This window comes from Mirounga leonina, unplaced genomic scaffold (genome assembly GCF_011800145.1).
Source record: "Mirounga leonina isolate KUSES-001 unplaced genomic scaffold, KU_Mleo_1.0 Mir_93, whole genome shotgun sequence".
NCBI classification, from domain to species: Eukaryota; Metazoa; Chordata; class Mammalia; order Carnivora; family Phocidae; genus Mirounga; species Mirounga leonina.
Window position 1 is genome coordinate 14411640 of NW_023270854.1, and position 19308 is coordinate 14430947.

The 19308-nt window shown below is 40.4% G+C and overlaps 1 protein-coding gene across 1 annotated transcript in view; it reads right to left on the bottom strand.

The window, feature by feature from the left end:
* CDH20 (cadherin 20) overlaps positions 1-19308 on the bottom strand; it is a 97864-nt gene that overhangs the window by 53820 nt on the left and 24736 nt on the right. Inside the window, exons 2-3 of the mRNA XM_034995865.1 lie at positions 845-894; positions 491-719 (exon numbers count right to left, since the gene is read on the bottom strand). Coding sequence (XP_034851756.1) covers positions 491-718 — 228 coding nt within the window. The 5' untranslated portion in view covers position 719; positions 845-894. The remainder of the gene's footprint in view (positions 1-490; positions 720-844; positions 895-19308) is intronic.

Here is a 19308-nt window from a genome sequence, read left to right on the forward strand (position 1 = left end):
TAGGATGAAGAATGTTTTATTCTTTGTTTTTCCCCCCATTAAATTTAGGCCCCAGGCAATACTTGTGGAAATGCTTTGGGGGAAAAAAAAAACCCCAAACAAAACAAAGGGAAAAACCCCTCTACTTTCTCCTTTGCATTTTCTGGTTTTTTTCTTCCCCATTCTGTTATTCCCCAAAGCTGCTGCCACTGCCTCTCATGGGACTCTAATGGCTCTTGCAGGGTCCCAGGCTTTTTCTCCAAAATCCCAATTCCTTGTTTTCTCCCACTTTAGAACAGAGGCTTGAACAAGGGGATAAATCTTTCCTTTTCTGACTGGTATCTGACAAAGCCAAAATTAGATTTCAACTAGCTGTTAAGTAACATACCACTAGTTATAATTGTTCTCAGGACTCCCAACACAGGCTAGGCGACCTCTCTTATTCAGTTCATATTTGTATTCCCTTTCAATATTTGATACCCTGATAATTAGTCTGTGTGGCCATTCTTACCTTGCCGACATACAAAGGGTCAGTTCCAGTATACTCTTCCAGAACAAAAAACTGGTTCCAAACCCAGCTCCTCTTTGTCCGCGAGTGTGACTGTGGCTTGTCTGACAGGAGTGCTTCTAATTTGCCTGGTGGTGTTGGTGTGCCCGAGAGAACGGCGGTCGTAAGGTCCATCAGTCCCCAGAAGTACAAGGACATGCCAAGTCCCAGCCAGCTCTTTGCATTGCTCATTCTACCCGAAGTCCACATGGGATTGCCAGGTTTTCAGAAAGTAAAGTACAGGATGGTAAAGCCACTGGAACTTGAGTATTTTCCAATGCAGTAAAAAAATACCAATGCAGTTTACCGGACACTTACGCTTCTCAAAGGAGATCTCGATTCAAGTCAATCTGCTTGAAGTTGACTTCCTGTCAAGTTAAGGAGAACACACTGTGATGATGTCAAATCCTCTCCTGTGGGCTTATAGCAAGTTCTCAAGAAATGTCAGTAAATATTCAGTTCTCTACTCAACGAATTAAAGAGTCATAACATGTTATTGCTTTAGAAATGTTTGAGTAACAAATAATATTTTAATAAAAAGAAGACAACCTATCTTGCTATAATCAATCCCAAACCTTTGGATATGGATTTCAGTGGGAATAAAACTGGTGAATAAATTTCTTCTCATTGGTAACATGGCTGGAGGGTTATGCTGTATTATTGATTGGCTTGAATTAATAGTGTGTTCTTTGAAATATTTATGATCAGACAGCCTTCTAAACTTTTAAAAACAGCATTCATTTCCAAAGTTTACAGCTAATAACTAATATTTTCATTAGCCCAACTGTTTTTCTTGGCTCATTAAAAAGCCCAAAGCAAATCTAACTACCTTTTTTTTGCTACCCACAATTATCTTATGTCTATCCCATGTTATTGATAATGTTAGGGATCTCGGACTTCATTTATAAGCAGCCACAGATCACTTCTGACTTAATCATTTTCTGAGCTCCTGGTAGAATTTGAGTTTCACACTCTACTGCTTTGGCTCTGAAGCACTGAGAGGGGCTGCTACTGTGACCTTTCTAGGGTTTGAACGGTCAGTTAATCATTATATCACTCACAACAGACTTTAAAGTGCTCTTAGTCACATGCTACTCTGGGCATGTTAAGAGAGGCTAGCCAATACATTTTTTTTTTCCTGATCTGAAAGACTCATTTAGACAAAGGGATGTTGACTTCAACCCTAGGGACACCTTTTCATCAGTCAAACTTCTTTTGTTGCTATGAAGGCAGATTAGCTGGTGACCTCACTCCTGGACTGTGACCTCATCCACCTTTTCTTCCTTTACTTTGGCTGGGCGCAATGAAATGGCATGGTGCTCCCACCACTCTGTCAAAACAACCAAAATGACTTCTGTGGGGTTGATATTTTCACTGTGAACCTGGAGAACTGTCATCGTCTCAGAACAGATGTGTATATTTGGGGATTTCAGACCCATGCAACTAAATAATGCTCCGTTTCTATAAGTGGTTTAAAATGAATGCGTTGATGGCATCTCTGTTACCACCTTCTACCTGTCACCATCAGAACTCGTTTTAGTGTCCTCGCCAATAGTCACTGTTGAGATGCACAAAAGAATTAAAAAATATATAATCATTTCACACAATATGCCGTTTCATTTCTGTGTGAGAAATCACTTCAATGAGGGCGCCTGGGTGGCTCAGTTGGTTAAGCGACTGCCTTCGGCTCAGGTCATGATCCTGGAGTCACAGGATCGAGTCCCGCATCAGGCTCCCTGCTCAGCAGGGAGTCTGCTTCTCCCTCTGACCCTCCCCCCTCTCATGTACTCGCTCTCTCTCATTCTCTCTCTCTCAAATAAATAAATAAAATCTTAAAAAAAAAAAAAAGAAATCACTTCAATGAGAACTGGGGGACAAGCTGGGGCAGACTAAAGAATTTCTGTAACCGAAGGGATGGCTGTGCCTCAAGTTCTAGCTCTTAAACTCAGATTGACTGTTAAGTAAAAGCAAGCTAGGTGTGCCTTATTTAGGGTGACGTGTTTGTTAATAAAGAACAATGGTGTGCTAGAAGGTCAGTTACCAAGTATTGGCGGTTTTCCTCTTTGGACTGATAGACAGAAACCCAGCTCATGTTTCTCTCATGCTTGTCCAAGAAGAGATGGTCTGAAAGAAGGAGTCTTAACCTTCTTTTTCATTAATCCATGCAACTAAATAATGCTCCGTTTCTACAAGATTAATGAAAAAGATTGGTAAGAAACAGCTATGCTGTTTATGAAATTAGTGAAATTAATGAAAAAGATTGGTAAGAAACAGCTATGCTGTTTTACGGACTTAGAAGATGGACTAAAGGGCATGACCCCAAATCTATCACCAGAATACTGTGATGGATGGTCATAAGGGAATATTCCATGTGTTGCAAGGCACAAACCTATCTGTAACTTCCCCAAAGAGCACTAGGCTGAGTGTCCCACAGTTTGTCCCCTTGGTTCTATTTTCATTACCTCTTACTTGTTCATTCTATAAACTTCTGTTCCTCCTGGTAAGTAGGGACTGATAATTCTCCTGCCTACTTCACAGGACTACCTGAGGATCTCTCTGCTAGGATAATGTGGGTGAACATACTCTGTAAATGACTGAGGTGCCAGCCAAGCAACCATGGAAGGAGAAGTTACTTGGGTTGTGTGTTAAAAATGGTGAAGCTGAGCCTGAACCACATTTCGTGGGCACTTTTTGAACGAACATTCTGAAAGGGCTTAATGAATATATATTATTTCACAGATTTCTACATCTGGGATAAGTACTTGGGGTATTAGAGTCTGGCCTAGCCTAATTCTGTAATAACCACAATTATTTTTTTCCCTATAAGGGAACTTAATGAAGGACTAGCTGTTAGAAAACTGTAGAATAGAGAAAAATTCTTTTTTTGGATTGCATTTATCAAAGCTAGAACTCAATTATATATACTTTTTAAAATATATTTCATGTCCGTGTTTCACATGTGTACATTTTGCCTGAGCATTATTTTTTTTAAGATTTTATTTATTTATTTGAGAGAGAGAGCGTGAAAGAGAGAGCACGAGTGAGGGGCAGAAGGAGAAGCAGACTCCCTGATGCAGGGCTCAATCCTGGGACTCCGGGATCATGACCTGAGCCGAAGGTAGATGCTTAACTGTCTGAGCCACCCAGGTGCCCCACCTAAGCATTATTTTTGACTATTTTGTATTTTCTCTGGCTGATTTCAGCATCTTGCTTTTGGATTCTAAGTGCTCAGGTGCAGGCGTGTTTGTGCGTGGGGGTGTGCAGATATCCCCTTTCCTGCTTGTACTGGCTAAATTTTCTGGACAGAATGAGATTTGAGGAAATTTTGTGGGATTTTAAATACTGTCCCTTATATTCTCTCATCTCTTACAAACTAGACATGCATTCTTGCCAATTAAAAGCCCCTGTTTTCACCTCGGTGTGATCTGAAGAGCTCAAGAAAAAAAAAAGGTGTTCTTTGGAATCTTTGTGATGAATATTTTGTAGGCAGTGCGGCTGCCTGAGCTTTCATCTGTCTCTTCTGCCCACTTTGGCCTCCTACACATGAGTGCAAAGCCCTCATGTTCTTCCCTTTCGCTGAACACGTACGAGAATGGCTTTAGATGTTTAGGACCTGTGGAGCCCTCGGTGACCCTGTGAAAGCCCAGGTGGTCCGGGTGCCCCTCTCATATTCCCCCTTACACACATCAAATATCAAAGCCCGCAGCGCCTGTAAACTCTTTTTGTGTTAAATAACTTGATAGCTACAGTTGATGGAAAGCACTTTATTCCTGCTTCCTCAGGGCAGAATGCATGAAAAATACTCCCTGCCTAACTTTTCACAAAGTAAAATCTGGGTTATACAAAAGTTACATTATTCTTTTCACAATTAGAGCCATTTATACAAGCGAAGGGAAGTCAGTTCTATCAGAAATACTAACCAGTTTTCAGCTGTTGTAAAAAATACGGTTCTCATGTTCATGTTTTTCCTACGGGATAATAGTAGTGATGATCTGTTTGAAGGTAGGCTAATTCTGTTCTTGTAAAGGAAGAAGCTAATATATGTATATTTGCGTGTATAGATCTGCTTTGGAAGACCACATACACCACACAAAGAATACATTAGTGGAAATTGACTTCTGTGTTAAATGAGTCTTTTAAAAGTTTTTCCCCCATCCTGCCTGAAGAAAGCAAACAGCTTGGTAATGAACACAGTAGGAAGAAATTAAAGTTGTGGATAAAGTGTGCTCTTGGTGAATTGTTTATTTCATTACTTAAATTCGTTGTGATATTTAAAATGTAGGGGGAAGGGAATGTTACCGCTTTCTCCTTGAAATGAACTGGGCTTTTATGGTCTCTCTCTGATTTCTTTCTTCATTATTCCAGTTTTCCTGAGCTTTTCATGGTTAATGGAAGTACTGCTCAGTAAAGCTCAAATGACATCTCTGTAGAAGCAGAAAGTCAGTTGCCTCTGCTGCTGACTCCCCCTTTAGAGGGAAGGTGTTTTAATTTTCTGATGCGGCCTCATGCCTTTAAGAGGTTAGTATAGACAGTGGTGGTGTGGTTTTGGGTAGCTAAACTTCTTAAGTTATCACTTTTACTTATAGAAAGAGCCTTAAAAATGTACTTAAAAAGAAAAAAGAAACCTTGTGAAGATCCTAGATATGGCAGGGGGATGTGACTGCGTACCGGGACACATGGCAGCATTCAATCAGAATGCATCTCAGGGTCACCATGCTATCCTGCCTCTCAATCAAAGGTCTCACCTGAGAAATAGGAGCAAACACATTTTACTCAGGAATCACAATTCTTCAGTATAGAATATAGAACCCCTAGAGAACAGAGCAGGTGGTTGTGGTATAAATTAGAGTGAAAAATTCATATGATGGTAGTATCTTTGAATATGTACATTTCACAAACAATAAGATACCCATTGTGGAATCCTATAAAGAAAATATTTTCATTGCTCCTATGAACAGACTTGCAGCATTCCTGAATCTGGACGTGTATGTCTATACTACTGACCAGAGTCCACCACTGGGGATGTGTTTCGGGAAGGGTGTTTACTATGGTTTTGTATGCTGGAAGATGAGACACTTCTCTGACCTGAAGTCTTTTCCATTTACTACAGATGTGCCATCTTCAGTTTCCTCCTGGGCAGTCTGTCATTAAGTGAGTAGAAGCTTCATCTCTCTTTTGTGGCCCTCAACATACCAGCCTACGCAAAGCTACCCATCTGTGGAGGCGACTGACCCTTGGCAGAGCCAGAAGAGGTTGTCCAGGTACTAGATTTCTTGGATTTGGGTTGTGCTCTCACTTCCACTCCCCTACTCCATGCTTTACCTGCCTCATGATACTGTCCCCAACCCCAAAGTTAGCATTTGTGAAATGGATATGGCTTAGAGTCAGTGTGTACATTTAATGTGGTCATATTTCTTTCCTCTACCCCTCAAAGAGGCTGTTTATAAATTGATGGTGTCTAGAATTGAGGAATTATGGTATTGCCTTTTTTTTTAAATTGAGCAGAAGAAAAACAAAGCATACTTAATTTCCATGAGATTTCTTAGAAAAGGTGGTCATTATTCTTGCTTATTCTAATTTTGCTCACCTATATTTCTGTGAATTCGCACTTCTCCAGGTTCCTCAAAAACTGGAAATTCTGAGCCTAACGGTTCAGTTGTTAAAATGTTCACTCCTCTGTTATCGTCTCTGAAATTGTCCTTTTCTCACCACTTATTCTTTCTCCTCTCCTTTTCTTTCCCACAACCAAACTAGTTTATGAGAGGGAGTGCTTTTAAGAAGCTCAAAAATGGAAGCGTGGGGCTGATGTAGCTGAGGGGGAGGTATAGGGTGGTTAAACCAAAGAGTTTAGGAACAGTATCTGGTTTTATATGAGGGTGTGTGCATGTGTATGTGTGTGCGTGTGTGTATGTTTGTGTCCGTCCATCTTTCCATCCACGTGTGGGTGAGAGGAGTAGAACAAAAAAAATGGGAGAAAGTATGAATTATGTAATTAGGAGCTGGCTCTGAAAAGCCTGACTAGGCCCATAATAAAAACTGCCTTGTGCATCCTACATATATGCTGATCCTCTAGCTATAAACTCCCTAGCTCAGGTCACAAATAAAGGCATTTCTACTTTAGAAATCCTTTCACTAGAGTTCATGCCCAATTCCTCCTTACTTTCATTCCCATTATAATTATTTTTTCCATTTGAGGATGCCCGGTATTTCTTTCCGTATCTTCCAAGAATGGCAAATACATTCTTACAGATCTTTTCACGCATACTTAGTATCTAGTACATGTCTTAATCCTAAAGGAGTCAGGAAGTTTTTGACCTACTTTATGCTTCCTCTAGTTTTCACTTTTAATCAAGCTAATGAAAGTACAGTTCAGTCCATGGGCAATTTCTTTGACTACAGTTAGACAAGAATGATCAGTTTGGATTTTTCAGAGTTGTCTCACATGCTCACTAATTTTTCTAGTCTTATGTGGCATTTATAATTGCACTAAATTGGTGCTTGTTCATTTTAAAAAAGCATGTGTTTTAAATTAGGTAATTCTCTGGCTAAAGTTCTTCTCTGAAAGAAGTTGCAAATAATTGCTACTTACTGTTTTTTCTTTAATTTTGCCTTTGCACAGAACGTTAGGAAAGCAGGACAATTCTGTAGTCTTTCCTGGACCATAAAGGTTAATCCATAGGAAGAAGCGTTTTGGCAAAAGTCCGTTTGCTGTCTAAAATTAAGACTTAACTTATTAATTTGATAAGTATTTGAGCATCAAATATGCTTGATCAATAGTGGTTTGTGAAGCCAAACGAAATGGAGTTTCAGTTTTAGCCCTACCACTTCTTACCTGTGCTGTCTTGAGCAAGTGACTTAAACTCTTTGAGTCTGTTACTGACTCTCATGGGGTGATTGTCAGAATTAAGTGAAAAATGTACATGAAGCTCTTAGCACGGTATTCGGCGGATGGTTAAAGCCTTGTGTTGGAAAAACAGTAGGTGCTTAATAAATGTTAGTCCTCTCTCCCTCCTTCAAGGAGTTTACAGTTTAGTGGGGGAGTGGTAATGGTAGTGGTAATGGGAGTAGGAGTGGGGCGTCGCTCGTGGCAGTGATGATGGTGGTGTAGCAGCAGGAATCGCAGAAGCAGTGACAGCAGGAGCATCCGGCGTGGCGTGTTCACCTCATGCCAGGCTGTGTTAAGTCCTGTACCTCTACTTTGTCATTTAGTCTTTGCAAGAAGTCTGTGAAAAGGTATCCTTTCCCCATTTTACACAGGGACAAACCAGTAGTGGGTGGTGTGCTGGGATGGCTCCTAGGCTCTCACCAGCTCGCACGAGAGCTGATTTGCACGTCTCTTTGCAGCTCCTTCAACTGGCCCTGGTGTGAGTGTTGACACTGGTGTGAGTGTTGGTGTAGGCAAATGCTGTGGGGAGAGTGAGCGGGTCAGCTTGGATTCTTCCTCCGGAGCGACTACACCACGCGTTGCGTATGTGACTGACTATGACACGGATCTGTTTGTGATATGGGCCGCCAGACCCCTACAGACAGTGCTGGGCCAGGTCAGCAGAGGTGACAGATGATTTCTGTCAGGGAGGGAAAGTTTAAGGTAGCCTGTGAACTAGACCTTGAAGGATGGAGAGGAGGGAAAAAAGTGAAAGCAAATGCAAGTGCCAAGGTGCAGAGGCAGGATGCAGATGCCTGTCAGAATAGTACTTGAATTCGCTTGGAGAACGGGGCCTGTTCAAGAGAGTAATGAGAGATGGGGCAGGGGAGACAGGAAAAAAACAGTAGCTAGGAGCTGTGAACATTGCTGGACTGAAGTGTTTTGAATCCGTAGTTGTTTAGAATCCGTAGATTAAAGGTTTCTGAGCATGCAAATGAGCCATTCCCATCACTGTTCAGGAGTGTTGCTGGAGAGGGGCGGAGAGCAGGTGCGAGAGTCCGTCTAGAGTCCAGGGGAACCTGTAAGGGGAACTTCAACCAGGAATCCCGGGGTAGGAAAAGGATCGGGGAGGAGTCTGAACCCTTGAAGAGGCAGAGTGTCCATCACTGGGAAACTGAATCCATGTGAAGGGATGTGGGTACGGGGGTGGGGGAGCTAATGAAACAATGACAGGAAGGTTCTGTGCTTAGGTTACAGATGGAAATTGGGAGGAGGCATTCGTTAGAGGCAAGGTAATAAATTTGGTTTTAGACTTAGGGATAAAAAATTCATCCTTCTATGCCTGATTATTTAAAGAAGCAAGAACTTTCCTTCTCTTTTTAGTCCAAAACCTCAAAGCAGCTTTGGACATAAAGAATGTGAGCTCCTTCCTCTCCCTGAGAGTGGTTCTGGCTGGCCGCTTCCAGAGCACACACTGCATGCAGGCCCCCTGCTCCTGACCCAGGGCTGGACCTGCTCTAGGTGCCTTCCTGTGGCCGACTTGGTGAAGCTGATCCGGGGCTTCAGCTCAGCTAGGGACCTTTTGACCTGTCAGCTCCCAGATGTTGTCCCCTTTACACAATACCCACTCTCACGTTGGGAGTCATGCGTGTTTTATCTTTCATTTTTCTAATGTGTAAGGAATGTGTACATAGAGGACAACTGGATACTCTGTTCAAGGAAAAGAAAAATTCCTGGTAAAACAAAAATCACACTGATATTTATTATTTCTCCTGTTAAAAGAAAAGAGAAACTTATCTTCTAAAATCTGTTTTCAAAAAAATACCTCTCTTTTGGAAAATGATGCATAATTTGGACTCAGGACATCTTGGCTTAAGACTTTCTAGCTCTGCCCTTCCATGTGTGATGCTGGGTGTTTGCTTAACCTTGTTGAGGCTCAAATATCTTCTTTCAAGGGCTTAAAGGTTTAAAGGTTGTCGAAGATTATCTTGACCTGATATAATACTATAGATCAAGTTCTGTTTTATTTTATTTTTTGACTTCTGTGTTTCCCATCTCATCTCTCTTCTCAGAGTGCCTCATGCATTTCCCATTGGCTCTTCCTTATTCGATATTGTAATTATCTACTTGTCTTTCTCTTCCCCATATTGTAAGCTCCTTGAAGACACAGATAGTGTCTTTTATCCCTATAGACTTGATACCTAGTGCGGTATTTGACACATCCCAGGTGTTTAGTAAATATTAACTGAGTGCCGATGTGTTTTTATTTTTTTATTTTATTGTTTTTTAAAAATTTTATTTATTCATTTGAGAGGAGAGTGAGAGAGAGAGATCACGAGCGGGGTGGGGGAGAAGCAGACTCCCTGTTGAACAGGGAGCCCGATGGGGGGACTCGGTGACCTGAGCCAAAGGCAGACATTAAACCGACTGAGCCACCCAGGTGCCCCATGAAATATCTATTTTAGATATTAGCAGTTGATTTCCCAGTAGGATAGTTGAGGATTTCGTTCTCTTTAAATATATTCCCACTCATTCTCCCCTCCCTCACCCTCTTAACACAGTTCTTTCTCAATTTTCGCTAAAAGAATAGTCAAAATTTACCGTTTTATGAATGAACGTTGTTTCCTATCAAGCAAAGTTGTACGTTAAGAGTCTAATTCCTGTTTTCTAGAACAGTTTTGTTTTTCTGGATTAACAACTGCCTAGTATTTTCTTTTGTCCTCTTCTTTATGTATGTGTCACTATTACTTTTTTCAAATGTTCCAAAGATCTGTTTCATGCTTATCGATAATTTTTCCAAATACTGCAAGAATTTCTCAAACCCTCTAATACCAGTTTCATTTCCGCCCCCTCCCCCAGGACCCTCCCTCCCTGGCCTGGCTTCTGTGTCTAGGCCTAGTATATAACTGTTACTCTAGGGCTTCTCCTCATGAGTCCCCTGTGCTGGATCTCCTTTCTCTAGGATCACATATCTTTTTCTTATTTTCCTCTATCATTTTGCTAAAATACATGAAATTTCTCAATGGTAATACCGAGTTCTAGAAGACAGTAGAGCAATTTTCATCATAGACTTCTATTCATAACCAAACTAGACAGAATAAAAATATTTTAAAAGGAAATGTAAAGGAATGAAATCTTGCCATTTGCAATGACGTGGATGGAACTGGAGAGTATTATGCTGAGCGAAATAAGTCAATCAGAGAAAGACATGTATCATATGACCTCACTGATAAGAGGAATTCTTAATCTCAGGAAACAAACTGAGGGTTGCTGGAGTGGTGGGGGGTGGGAGGGGTGGGGTGGCTGGGTGATAGACATTGGGGAGGGTATGTGCTATGGTGAGCACTGTGAATTGTGTAAGACTGTTGAATCACAGACCTGTACCTCTGAAACAAATAATACATTATATGTTAAAAAAAGAAGAAGAATAGGGCGCCTGGGTGGCTCAGTTGGTTAAGCGACTGCCTTCGGCTCAGGTCATGATCCTGGAGTCCCGGGATCGAGTCCCGCATTGGGCTCCCTGCTCGGCAGGGAGTCTGCTTCTCCTTCTGACCCTCCTCCCTCTCATGCTCTCTGTCTCTCATTCTCTCTCTCTCAAATAAATAAAATAAAATCTTAAAAAAAAAAAAAAGAAGAATATAGCAGGAAGGGAAAAATGAAGGGGGGGGAGTCGGAGGGGGAGACGAACCATGAGAGACGATGGACTCTGAGACACAAACTGAGGGTTCTAGAGGGGAGGTGGGTGGGTGGGGGGGATAGGTTAGCCTGGTGATGGGTATTAAAGAAGGCACGTACTGCATGGAGCACTGGGTGTTATACACAAACAATGAATCATGGAACACTACATCAAAAACTAATGATGTAATGTATGGTGATTAACATAACATAATAAAAAAAAGAAAAAAATATAGTCATATGGTGAAGACTGGACTAAAAGAGGGTCTAGATTCAAGAAAGAAGGGACTGTCAAAGTAATAGGTATATACCCTTTCCCCTGAATTAAAGACATAAAATGCTAAACTACCAGAGATAACTTCATGGTTATATCCCTTTAACTAGACAACTAAAAAATACCCCAGAATTTTAGACCACTGTAATTTTTTAAACCCCAATTCCCTCATAAGGTTTCCTAGCATCTCTACAAAGGATGCTAACTTCATATTACAACAAATGATGCCAAAGTCTAGAGCATTTCTGACATATCAGGGTTTATTTTATCTGCTGTCCAAGAACAAAACTATCACGTGTAAAAACTCATTGTTTTCTGGACTTTTTTGCCTCTGTACTGTCTGATTATACATGCCTCTTAATACGTTGGTGGATATTAAGTATGAGAAAATATTAAATAAAATTAAAAGACTGAAGGCAGAAAGAATAATAATATCCAAACTGTTAAATACTTTTTTACAGATTAAAAATACATGGGCAAGTACTTGGAGAAAGAACTTCTGGGGTTGCCTTTGGGGATTGGGTTTTGGAGGGGGGCAAGGAACTGCTCTTTCTTTTAAGCTTTCCAGTACTGTCTTGTTTTCTTTTGACCAACGCATATATTTTACTTTTAATAAAATAAAGACTGATTTAAAATTTAAAAGCATTTTAAAATAAACAAAATAAATATTGAGGAACTAAATAGAAAAGAAAGCCTCCAAACAGACCTAATGAATATATTTTGTGTTTTTTTAGGACTTTTAAAAAACTTTTAAGTGTTTCTGAGATCAGAATGTATCTTACAACAATTAAAGTTATTAGTATTTACATTATTACCACTTATGTGTTAGTACCTTTCTCCCCCAACCAAAACTTGTAACTATTATATTTCTGGCACCTTTTGATTATGTTTTCATAGGATCAAGGAAGTGGAAATCCTTAAGTATAGGATTTTTCAGAACTCTGCTCTTCTAGGCACTAGAAGTTCTGAAGCTTTTTCAAGGTGAAATTGCTAGGCTCTGCCTTCCTCTTAGTTCTCCTTTTCTTTATTTCTATATCCTCTTTACGAAGCTCCATCTTAATCTACATTATATATTTGGCAAGGTAGACTTCTTCAGTAAGTTGGTTAACTGTGGTTGGAAAAACTATATCCTGTCCTTCACCATCCACCATCCACCACTCTTTATTTCACTGGAGAGTCAAATGGGAAAAATCAAACTAGGCAGGTTAGTAGAACATTTAAAAAAAGTAAAAAAAAACTAAGAGAAGATAATAGGTGAATATTGTTTTTACAGTACTGGGTTGAAGAAGCCTTCTCAAAGTACCATCCAAGGTAGTGAAGGATAATGTTAATAGATTGAACTAAATAATTACTAGAAATTGTTATATTTTTAGTATAAAAATCAAGCAACATACATGAGAAAACCCTGACCATATTAAAGAGTCTTTATGCTCATTGTTAAAAAAGGTGATCAAATGACAACAAGAGAAATTCATAAAAAAGGAAATAAAATGACCTATAATATATGATAAACATTTTACTTTTGCGAATAGCTGAAGAAAATGAGTTATTTCTAGCCTCTTAAATTGGAAAACATTACAAAATAAGCTAACCCATGTTGCTGAGAATGTGGGGAACTAGACATTTTCATATACTTCAGATAGAAGTGTAGGTTGACAAAAGCTTTCTTGAAAGCAATTTTGCAGTATGTGTCATGTCTTTAAAATGAATATGTAATTGGTCCTAAGGAAATAATTTTGATACATATTTTATTTGAATTTAAATCTATTTATATTTATTATGGTATTCTTATTGTAGCAAAAGACAAGATTAATCCAGATTTCCAACAATAGGTGATTTTAAAAACTATGATATACCCATTCAAAGGAATATCATGCAGCTCTGTCTTTGAGGGAAGGTCGAGAATTGGTTTTAAAGCTGTTCTCAAAAAAAGCATTTATTGTCAACTTCTAACACATTTTTGCCACATATGCTTCAATTGGAGAAACAGAGTTTATGTACTTCACAGTTTTATCAGAAAGTGGGAAATCTACTCCAGAAATACCTCAAAATGAATTAATACTGTGAGTCAAGTTATGTTAGAATTAGCTGATCCTGGGCTGGTATTGTCCATTATTTATAGATCCCAGTTACCTTTATAGGAGGTAATTGTAGAAGGCATTGCCTTTAAGCCTGAGATTCAATATTCTCTACTCCTCCTTGATACCACTGACTCTTAGCTGTCCCCAATAGAGCATGCCCAGCCATGCTCAGACAGCCATGTGCATGTGACAAGAGTGCTTATTTGATCTGCAGGCTGTAGCAGCAGCTTCCTTCTAATTATATCATAGTGATACAATCATGAGGCAGAGATTGGTTCAATATCCTCACTTTTCTGGGCTGTGTTTATTCCCTGATGGTTCTTTGGTAGTGTTTTCTGGCTCAGTAATGGAACCACCTTTCAAGCAAATGTGTGATGTCTTAATTTGAACCCTGAATGGACTCCCCTTGCTTCCCAAAAATCTAGTCCAGTTTGATGGTTCTAATGATTCTAATAGAATCATTGAACATATACTTAAGTTTATGTTCTTCTTAAGGACATTTACCATGTTAACAAGGGATATATAAAAAAGGAGATTCCTAAGTGGCCCAAGCGAAACAAATTGGTTTAAAACTAGCGAAGTGGAGCCATGATGGGTTCCAGAAGTGACCAGTGGGGTCATGAGGAGTGAGAACTGTTCTCAAGCTAGGATCTTCTAGTTATTTCAGGGTCATCAGAATCCAGTTTAATGTTGGTATCAAGGTCACTAACTAGCTTCAGGCCTGGATCAAGAGGCACAAATGTAGCCTCACACAATGAGGTAAGGGGAACTTACCCACTGATCCTCCATATCTGACTTTGTACTGGATCATTTGGCACTAATTCCTATTTTCTGGCTAGCTATTGCTATGAAGCAAATCAGCTCAAAATGTAGTAGCTTAAAACAGCAATTATTTTATTAATTTTTGTGGTGTCTGTAGGTCAGGAATTTGGATGCGTTTTGGCTGGATGATTCTGGCATGGGGTTTCTCAGGCATCCGCAGTCAGATGGTGGCTGGACTGGGACGGCAGGGGTCTGGTGCCGCCGGAGCCCCTTGGGCGTCTCTGTTCCTTCACATAGTCTCATTTAGTATGTTCACATGCGATTTACACATGGACTAATTTGGGCTTCCTCAGCATGGTGGCTTCCATGAGAGCATTTGGACTATGTACGTGGTCAGGGCTCGCAGGTGAGCACATCCATTCTCAAAGCAGACAGTGCATTAGCTTTTATGACCCAACCTCAGAATCCTCTCAAGCTTCCCTTCTGCCATATTCTGTTGGTTATGAGCCACTTCCAAGTCCACACACTCAAGGGAAGGGAATTAGACTCCACCTCTCGAAGGGGAGTGGCAAGGCTCCAGGAGAGCCTGTGGGATGGCACATATTATTGTGACCATCGTTAGAAAATACACTTTGTCGCACCTGGCCCATCAGTCAAGCTCTCCAGGGCCACTGAGTTCAGTGTGGAAGAGCTTTTGTAATCTCAGATAAGCAAAGGCAAGTTTTTGTATTTGGAAGGGGATTTGGGGAGCGTGGGGGATAGTCATTCTTTGATTAAAAAAAAAAACATATATAGAGAGCAAGTTCTGTTTGGCCTAATTTCCATGTTTGCTGTGATAGAGATGGGTGTATGTAAAGGACAGGTGTATCTATATAAGCGATACCTGCACAACTTATGATTACTCCTGCTCAGGCTTAACAAATAAAGAAATGTGGTTCTGACTCTTTATTACTGAGTGACTAGAGAATTGTTATCAATGGATCATTTTCAACTTTAGTACAGTGACAAGTAGTATTTTTAAAGGAGTAAGTTCTGTATCAACTGTTTAATATTCATATTTTAAGGATATCTAAAGTCATGATCACTAAGCATTGAGATTTTACCGAAGTGGAACAAAAGTAAAGTGAAATAATGAATAAAATAAAATCTAGTGATATCTGGAAATAAGAGCTCACTGAACAAATACAAGATTGGTGGGTCATAGTGGATATCATTTCCTCCCAGTTTGACTCCTAATTGTTTTCTCTGTTGGGTCTCTTGCTCTGCTTACTCTAGCCATGGAACAAATGGCACTTCCAGCCATCAAAGTAGGAATCCAGAAATTAATGGAAGATTCCTTCTGTCTCCAACTCCCCCAGTAACTTCCACACCTTCACCACTGTAGCTGCTTCCTAAATGGTGTCCCTGTTCTAATCTATTCTCTTGTCAGCCAGAGAGATCTTACCAGGTCACTCTGGTAAAAGGTCTCTTAACGGCTCTTTGGCTCTTCGTTTCTTAACTGATAAAATCTGAACTCCTTGACAAGGTACTCAGGGACCTACATGATCTGGTCCTGCCTACCAGGCATTTCCTGTCCCTTCTCCTCTCACATTTTTTGGTCCATTAAAGTAAACTACAGACCCTTTATTTTAACACCTTCATGCTTTTGTTCAAACAGGAATGCTTTTTCTAGGCCCTTTGCTTGGCAACCTCTCTTCCAGGAAGCATTTGTTAATTACGAGACCTGTCTTCTGTGCCCCCATGCCACTCTGTCCATCATACCAGCCAGCCCACATGGTCTGCTTTCCCCACTACCCTTTGAATTCTCTGAGGGCAGCGACTGTCACCCTGTGTCTTCAGAATTAGCACAGTGTCAGCAGCAAGCAGGAATTTAATAAAACTTGGAATAGAATAAAATTAAACAAAAAGTGAACAATGAATGGTTCAGCAATATGACATTCTCATTTCAGTGAGAGTTGTGGTACTTGTATAGCAGCAGTATTAAAAGAGTAGGATCCTGAGGATCTGCCAGGTGGGACTGGGTTCCTCACCAGAGCTTTCTTGGTTTCTGAGAGCTGCAACCCAAAGGGGGCTGCAACCCAAAGGGGGCTGTGAAGTGAGGGTGGAAGCTTGGATCAGGTTCAGAGGAGTCCTCGAGGCTCTAAAGATGAAACCTACAGTGTCCAAGGAAAGGAAATTTTTTTAAAAAAGATTTATTTATTTATTTATTAGAGAGGGAGAAGAGAGCACGTGCACCAGTGAGAGGCAGAGGGAGAAGCAGACCCCACCCCTGAGCAGGGAGCCCAATGCGGGACTCGATCTCAGGACCCTGAGATCATGACCTGAGCTGAAGACAGGTGCTTAACCAAGACTGAGCCACCCAGGCAACCCTTAAAGATTTTTTTTTAATTTTTTTTTATTTTTAAGTAACCTCTACACTCAACGTGGGGCTTGAACTTACAACCCCGAGATCATGAGTTGCACGCTCTACCGACTGAGCCAGCCAGGTGCCCAGGAAAGGATATCTTTTTTTTTTTTTTTAAGATTTTGTTTATTTATTTGACAGAGAGAGATACAGCGAGAGAGCGAACACAAGCAGGGGGAGTGGGAGACGGAGAAGCAGGCTTCCCGTGGAGCAGGGAGCCCGATGCGGGGCTCAATCCCAGGACCCTGGTATCATGACCTGAGCCAAAGGCAGATGTTCAATGACTGAGCCACCCAGGCGCCACCAGGAAAGGATATCTTAAGGCTAGAGAAGAAAAAGTCAATGTAGCTTGATAATGGCATCCAAATTTTAAAAATTCATCTTCACTGAAGACGGGCATCTCCTAGGGATCAGGGGCATGGACCATGGCCTTAATCAGTAGAGGAAGAGATTTAAACAAAGATTTCCTGACAGTGAAGCTTATAAAGTGGGGCAGATGGCTTATGGAAATTAAGAAATCTGCCCTTTTTTGAGCAGGAGAAGACAGGAGCAGGAGACTAAAGGGTGGGAGGAAGCTTCCACAAACTCAAGTAGGTCTGTCAAACGTGGGAATGGCTTTTTGCAAATCCCATAAATCAGTGATTTTTCAAATGCTGACTTTACATCATAGTACAACATTTACAACATTTCACTCATTTTTGCCTAGAAGAAATGCTGAATTTATGAGCATACAGTGAAAAGAACCTTCTCTAAAGTGCAGTCAGTTGGTGATGATGCTTGATACTAGCTATTTCTACTTTTACTTGCTGTAAAGGATCTGTTAAAGAAAGGAAAAAACTTTTTTTTTTTTTTTTAATAACTTGCTGATTGATCTTAGGTAACACTTGTGGCAAGATAGGATTGTTAGCTCTGCTGTCTGGAAAAATTGTGTGTCTCTGTTCGTTGCTTTTATGCTGGCACTTTCTAATATTTAAATACCATATAGCAGCACCACAAAGATGTTCAAATGTTACTAGTGGAAACTGCATTAGCAGTTAAAATTACTGTATATTTCTTTTCTATGTCAGTAAAAGGAATTGGGTTTCTTTGGAATGGAAAATGCTCTTATGTATCTTTTGCAAAATTTAATTTATTAGCTCTTTGTCTTATAGTCCCTTTCATTTTTTTTTCTTATATAGTAAAGAATCATTAAAAGAAACACATATAAACTCTTCAAGGTTTTGTTCTTATACTGTAAGGCTAAGAATAGTTTAAGGGGAGCCAATCCACATGCTTTAATCCATATGAGGGAAAAAGATTTTGTAAATGTTTCTCTTCAAAGTACTAAAAGTAAATGAAGGTTAAAGGGGGAGGCTAAAAAGAAAGCCTTATTAATGGGAAATACATTCTGATAAATCAAACTGATTCCAATCTTAATAGTCAGTTTAAATAATAGAATTGGTTAATAGTATCAAATTAGGATTAAAGAAAGGGATAAAAATCTATTTCCACAAGTTGTTTCAAAACAAGGCATTCACTGGCTGATGCCATATGATATCAGTCTGATTATACTGTACACAATAAAGCATGCCCTACAATAAAATCGTGCTGGGAGGTGTGTTTAATCAGATGCCTTTGATATTATTTGAGCGAAAGCTACTGTGGGCTCAAAAGAATCAAAGAAAAAATCTTCAGCTCCCGCAATCAATCTTAATCCCCTGTGGATGCTGGTGCTCTACACATACCCTGTCCTAATCTACTCTCAAACATAAGCATGAGCTAACTGGTTGGGATTTCAGATTTGTCTTTTCAGAAGCCACAAACAGAAATTTGTTTTGCTTAATAACCGTGTTCTACACTGACTGTTCATTCCTAAGCTTCTCACAAATCAAGTCAAGATAAAGATTTTCTGTTGGCAGGAATTTTAATGGACCCTGGTGAGTACAATTAACAGCCATCCAATAATAATTTAAAATTACTGTCTTAGCTAGCTTTGTTTGGCTCCCACAGGAACTAAATCAACACTTGCACTTCCCAAGACGATCTTTATGTGTCATTGCCCAATTTTAAACCAGATTTTGTGAAGCTATGTCCTGGAAATAACAGACGACATGAAAAGTTTTATAACTTACTTTTCTCCTTCTTCCACGGAGGGCACTATATTTGCATTTTCCTGAGCTTGTCACTGTAGTTGTGGAGTTCGCTTCAAGCTGCCAGCTTCCAGTGTATGTCAGAACAACTTAAAGTGGTCCTCCCTCTGCCAGTTTGAAATTGGTCCTTAAATTATAATCAGCTCCAACGGAGGCTGCTGGAGGTAGGGAATTTAGTTCAGTAACTTTGAGGGGAGAAGGCTGCTCCAGCTAAAGCTTTCTTTACCCCTCTGCCAGTGCCATGGGGTTGGAAGACATCTCGGGGGAGTAAGGCCCAGCCAGCCACCAAGTTGCTGATGCAACCTAAAGCTACTTGGGAAGGGAAGGAGAACAAAAGGCATCACTTATGTTAGGTGATTAGCGGCAAATGATGTATGGGGGTGGGAGGGAGCCTGGCGTACACAGGGGAGGGGGGCTGGCAGTTGCCCTTGTCTAGAAGGGGGAAGGACAAAGAATGCTGTCCCTGAGCATTGGAGGCCCTGGGGGATTTCTTAACAGAATCAAACGGCAGAGGACTATTAGCGGCCTGGTACAGTAAGAGCTCAAGTTCTTTGGACGTGTTGGCCTCACAGACAGCTGAAAATACCTAGTG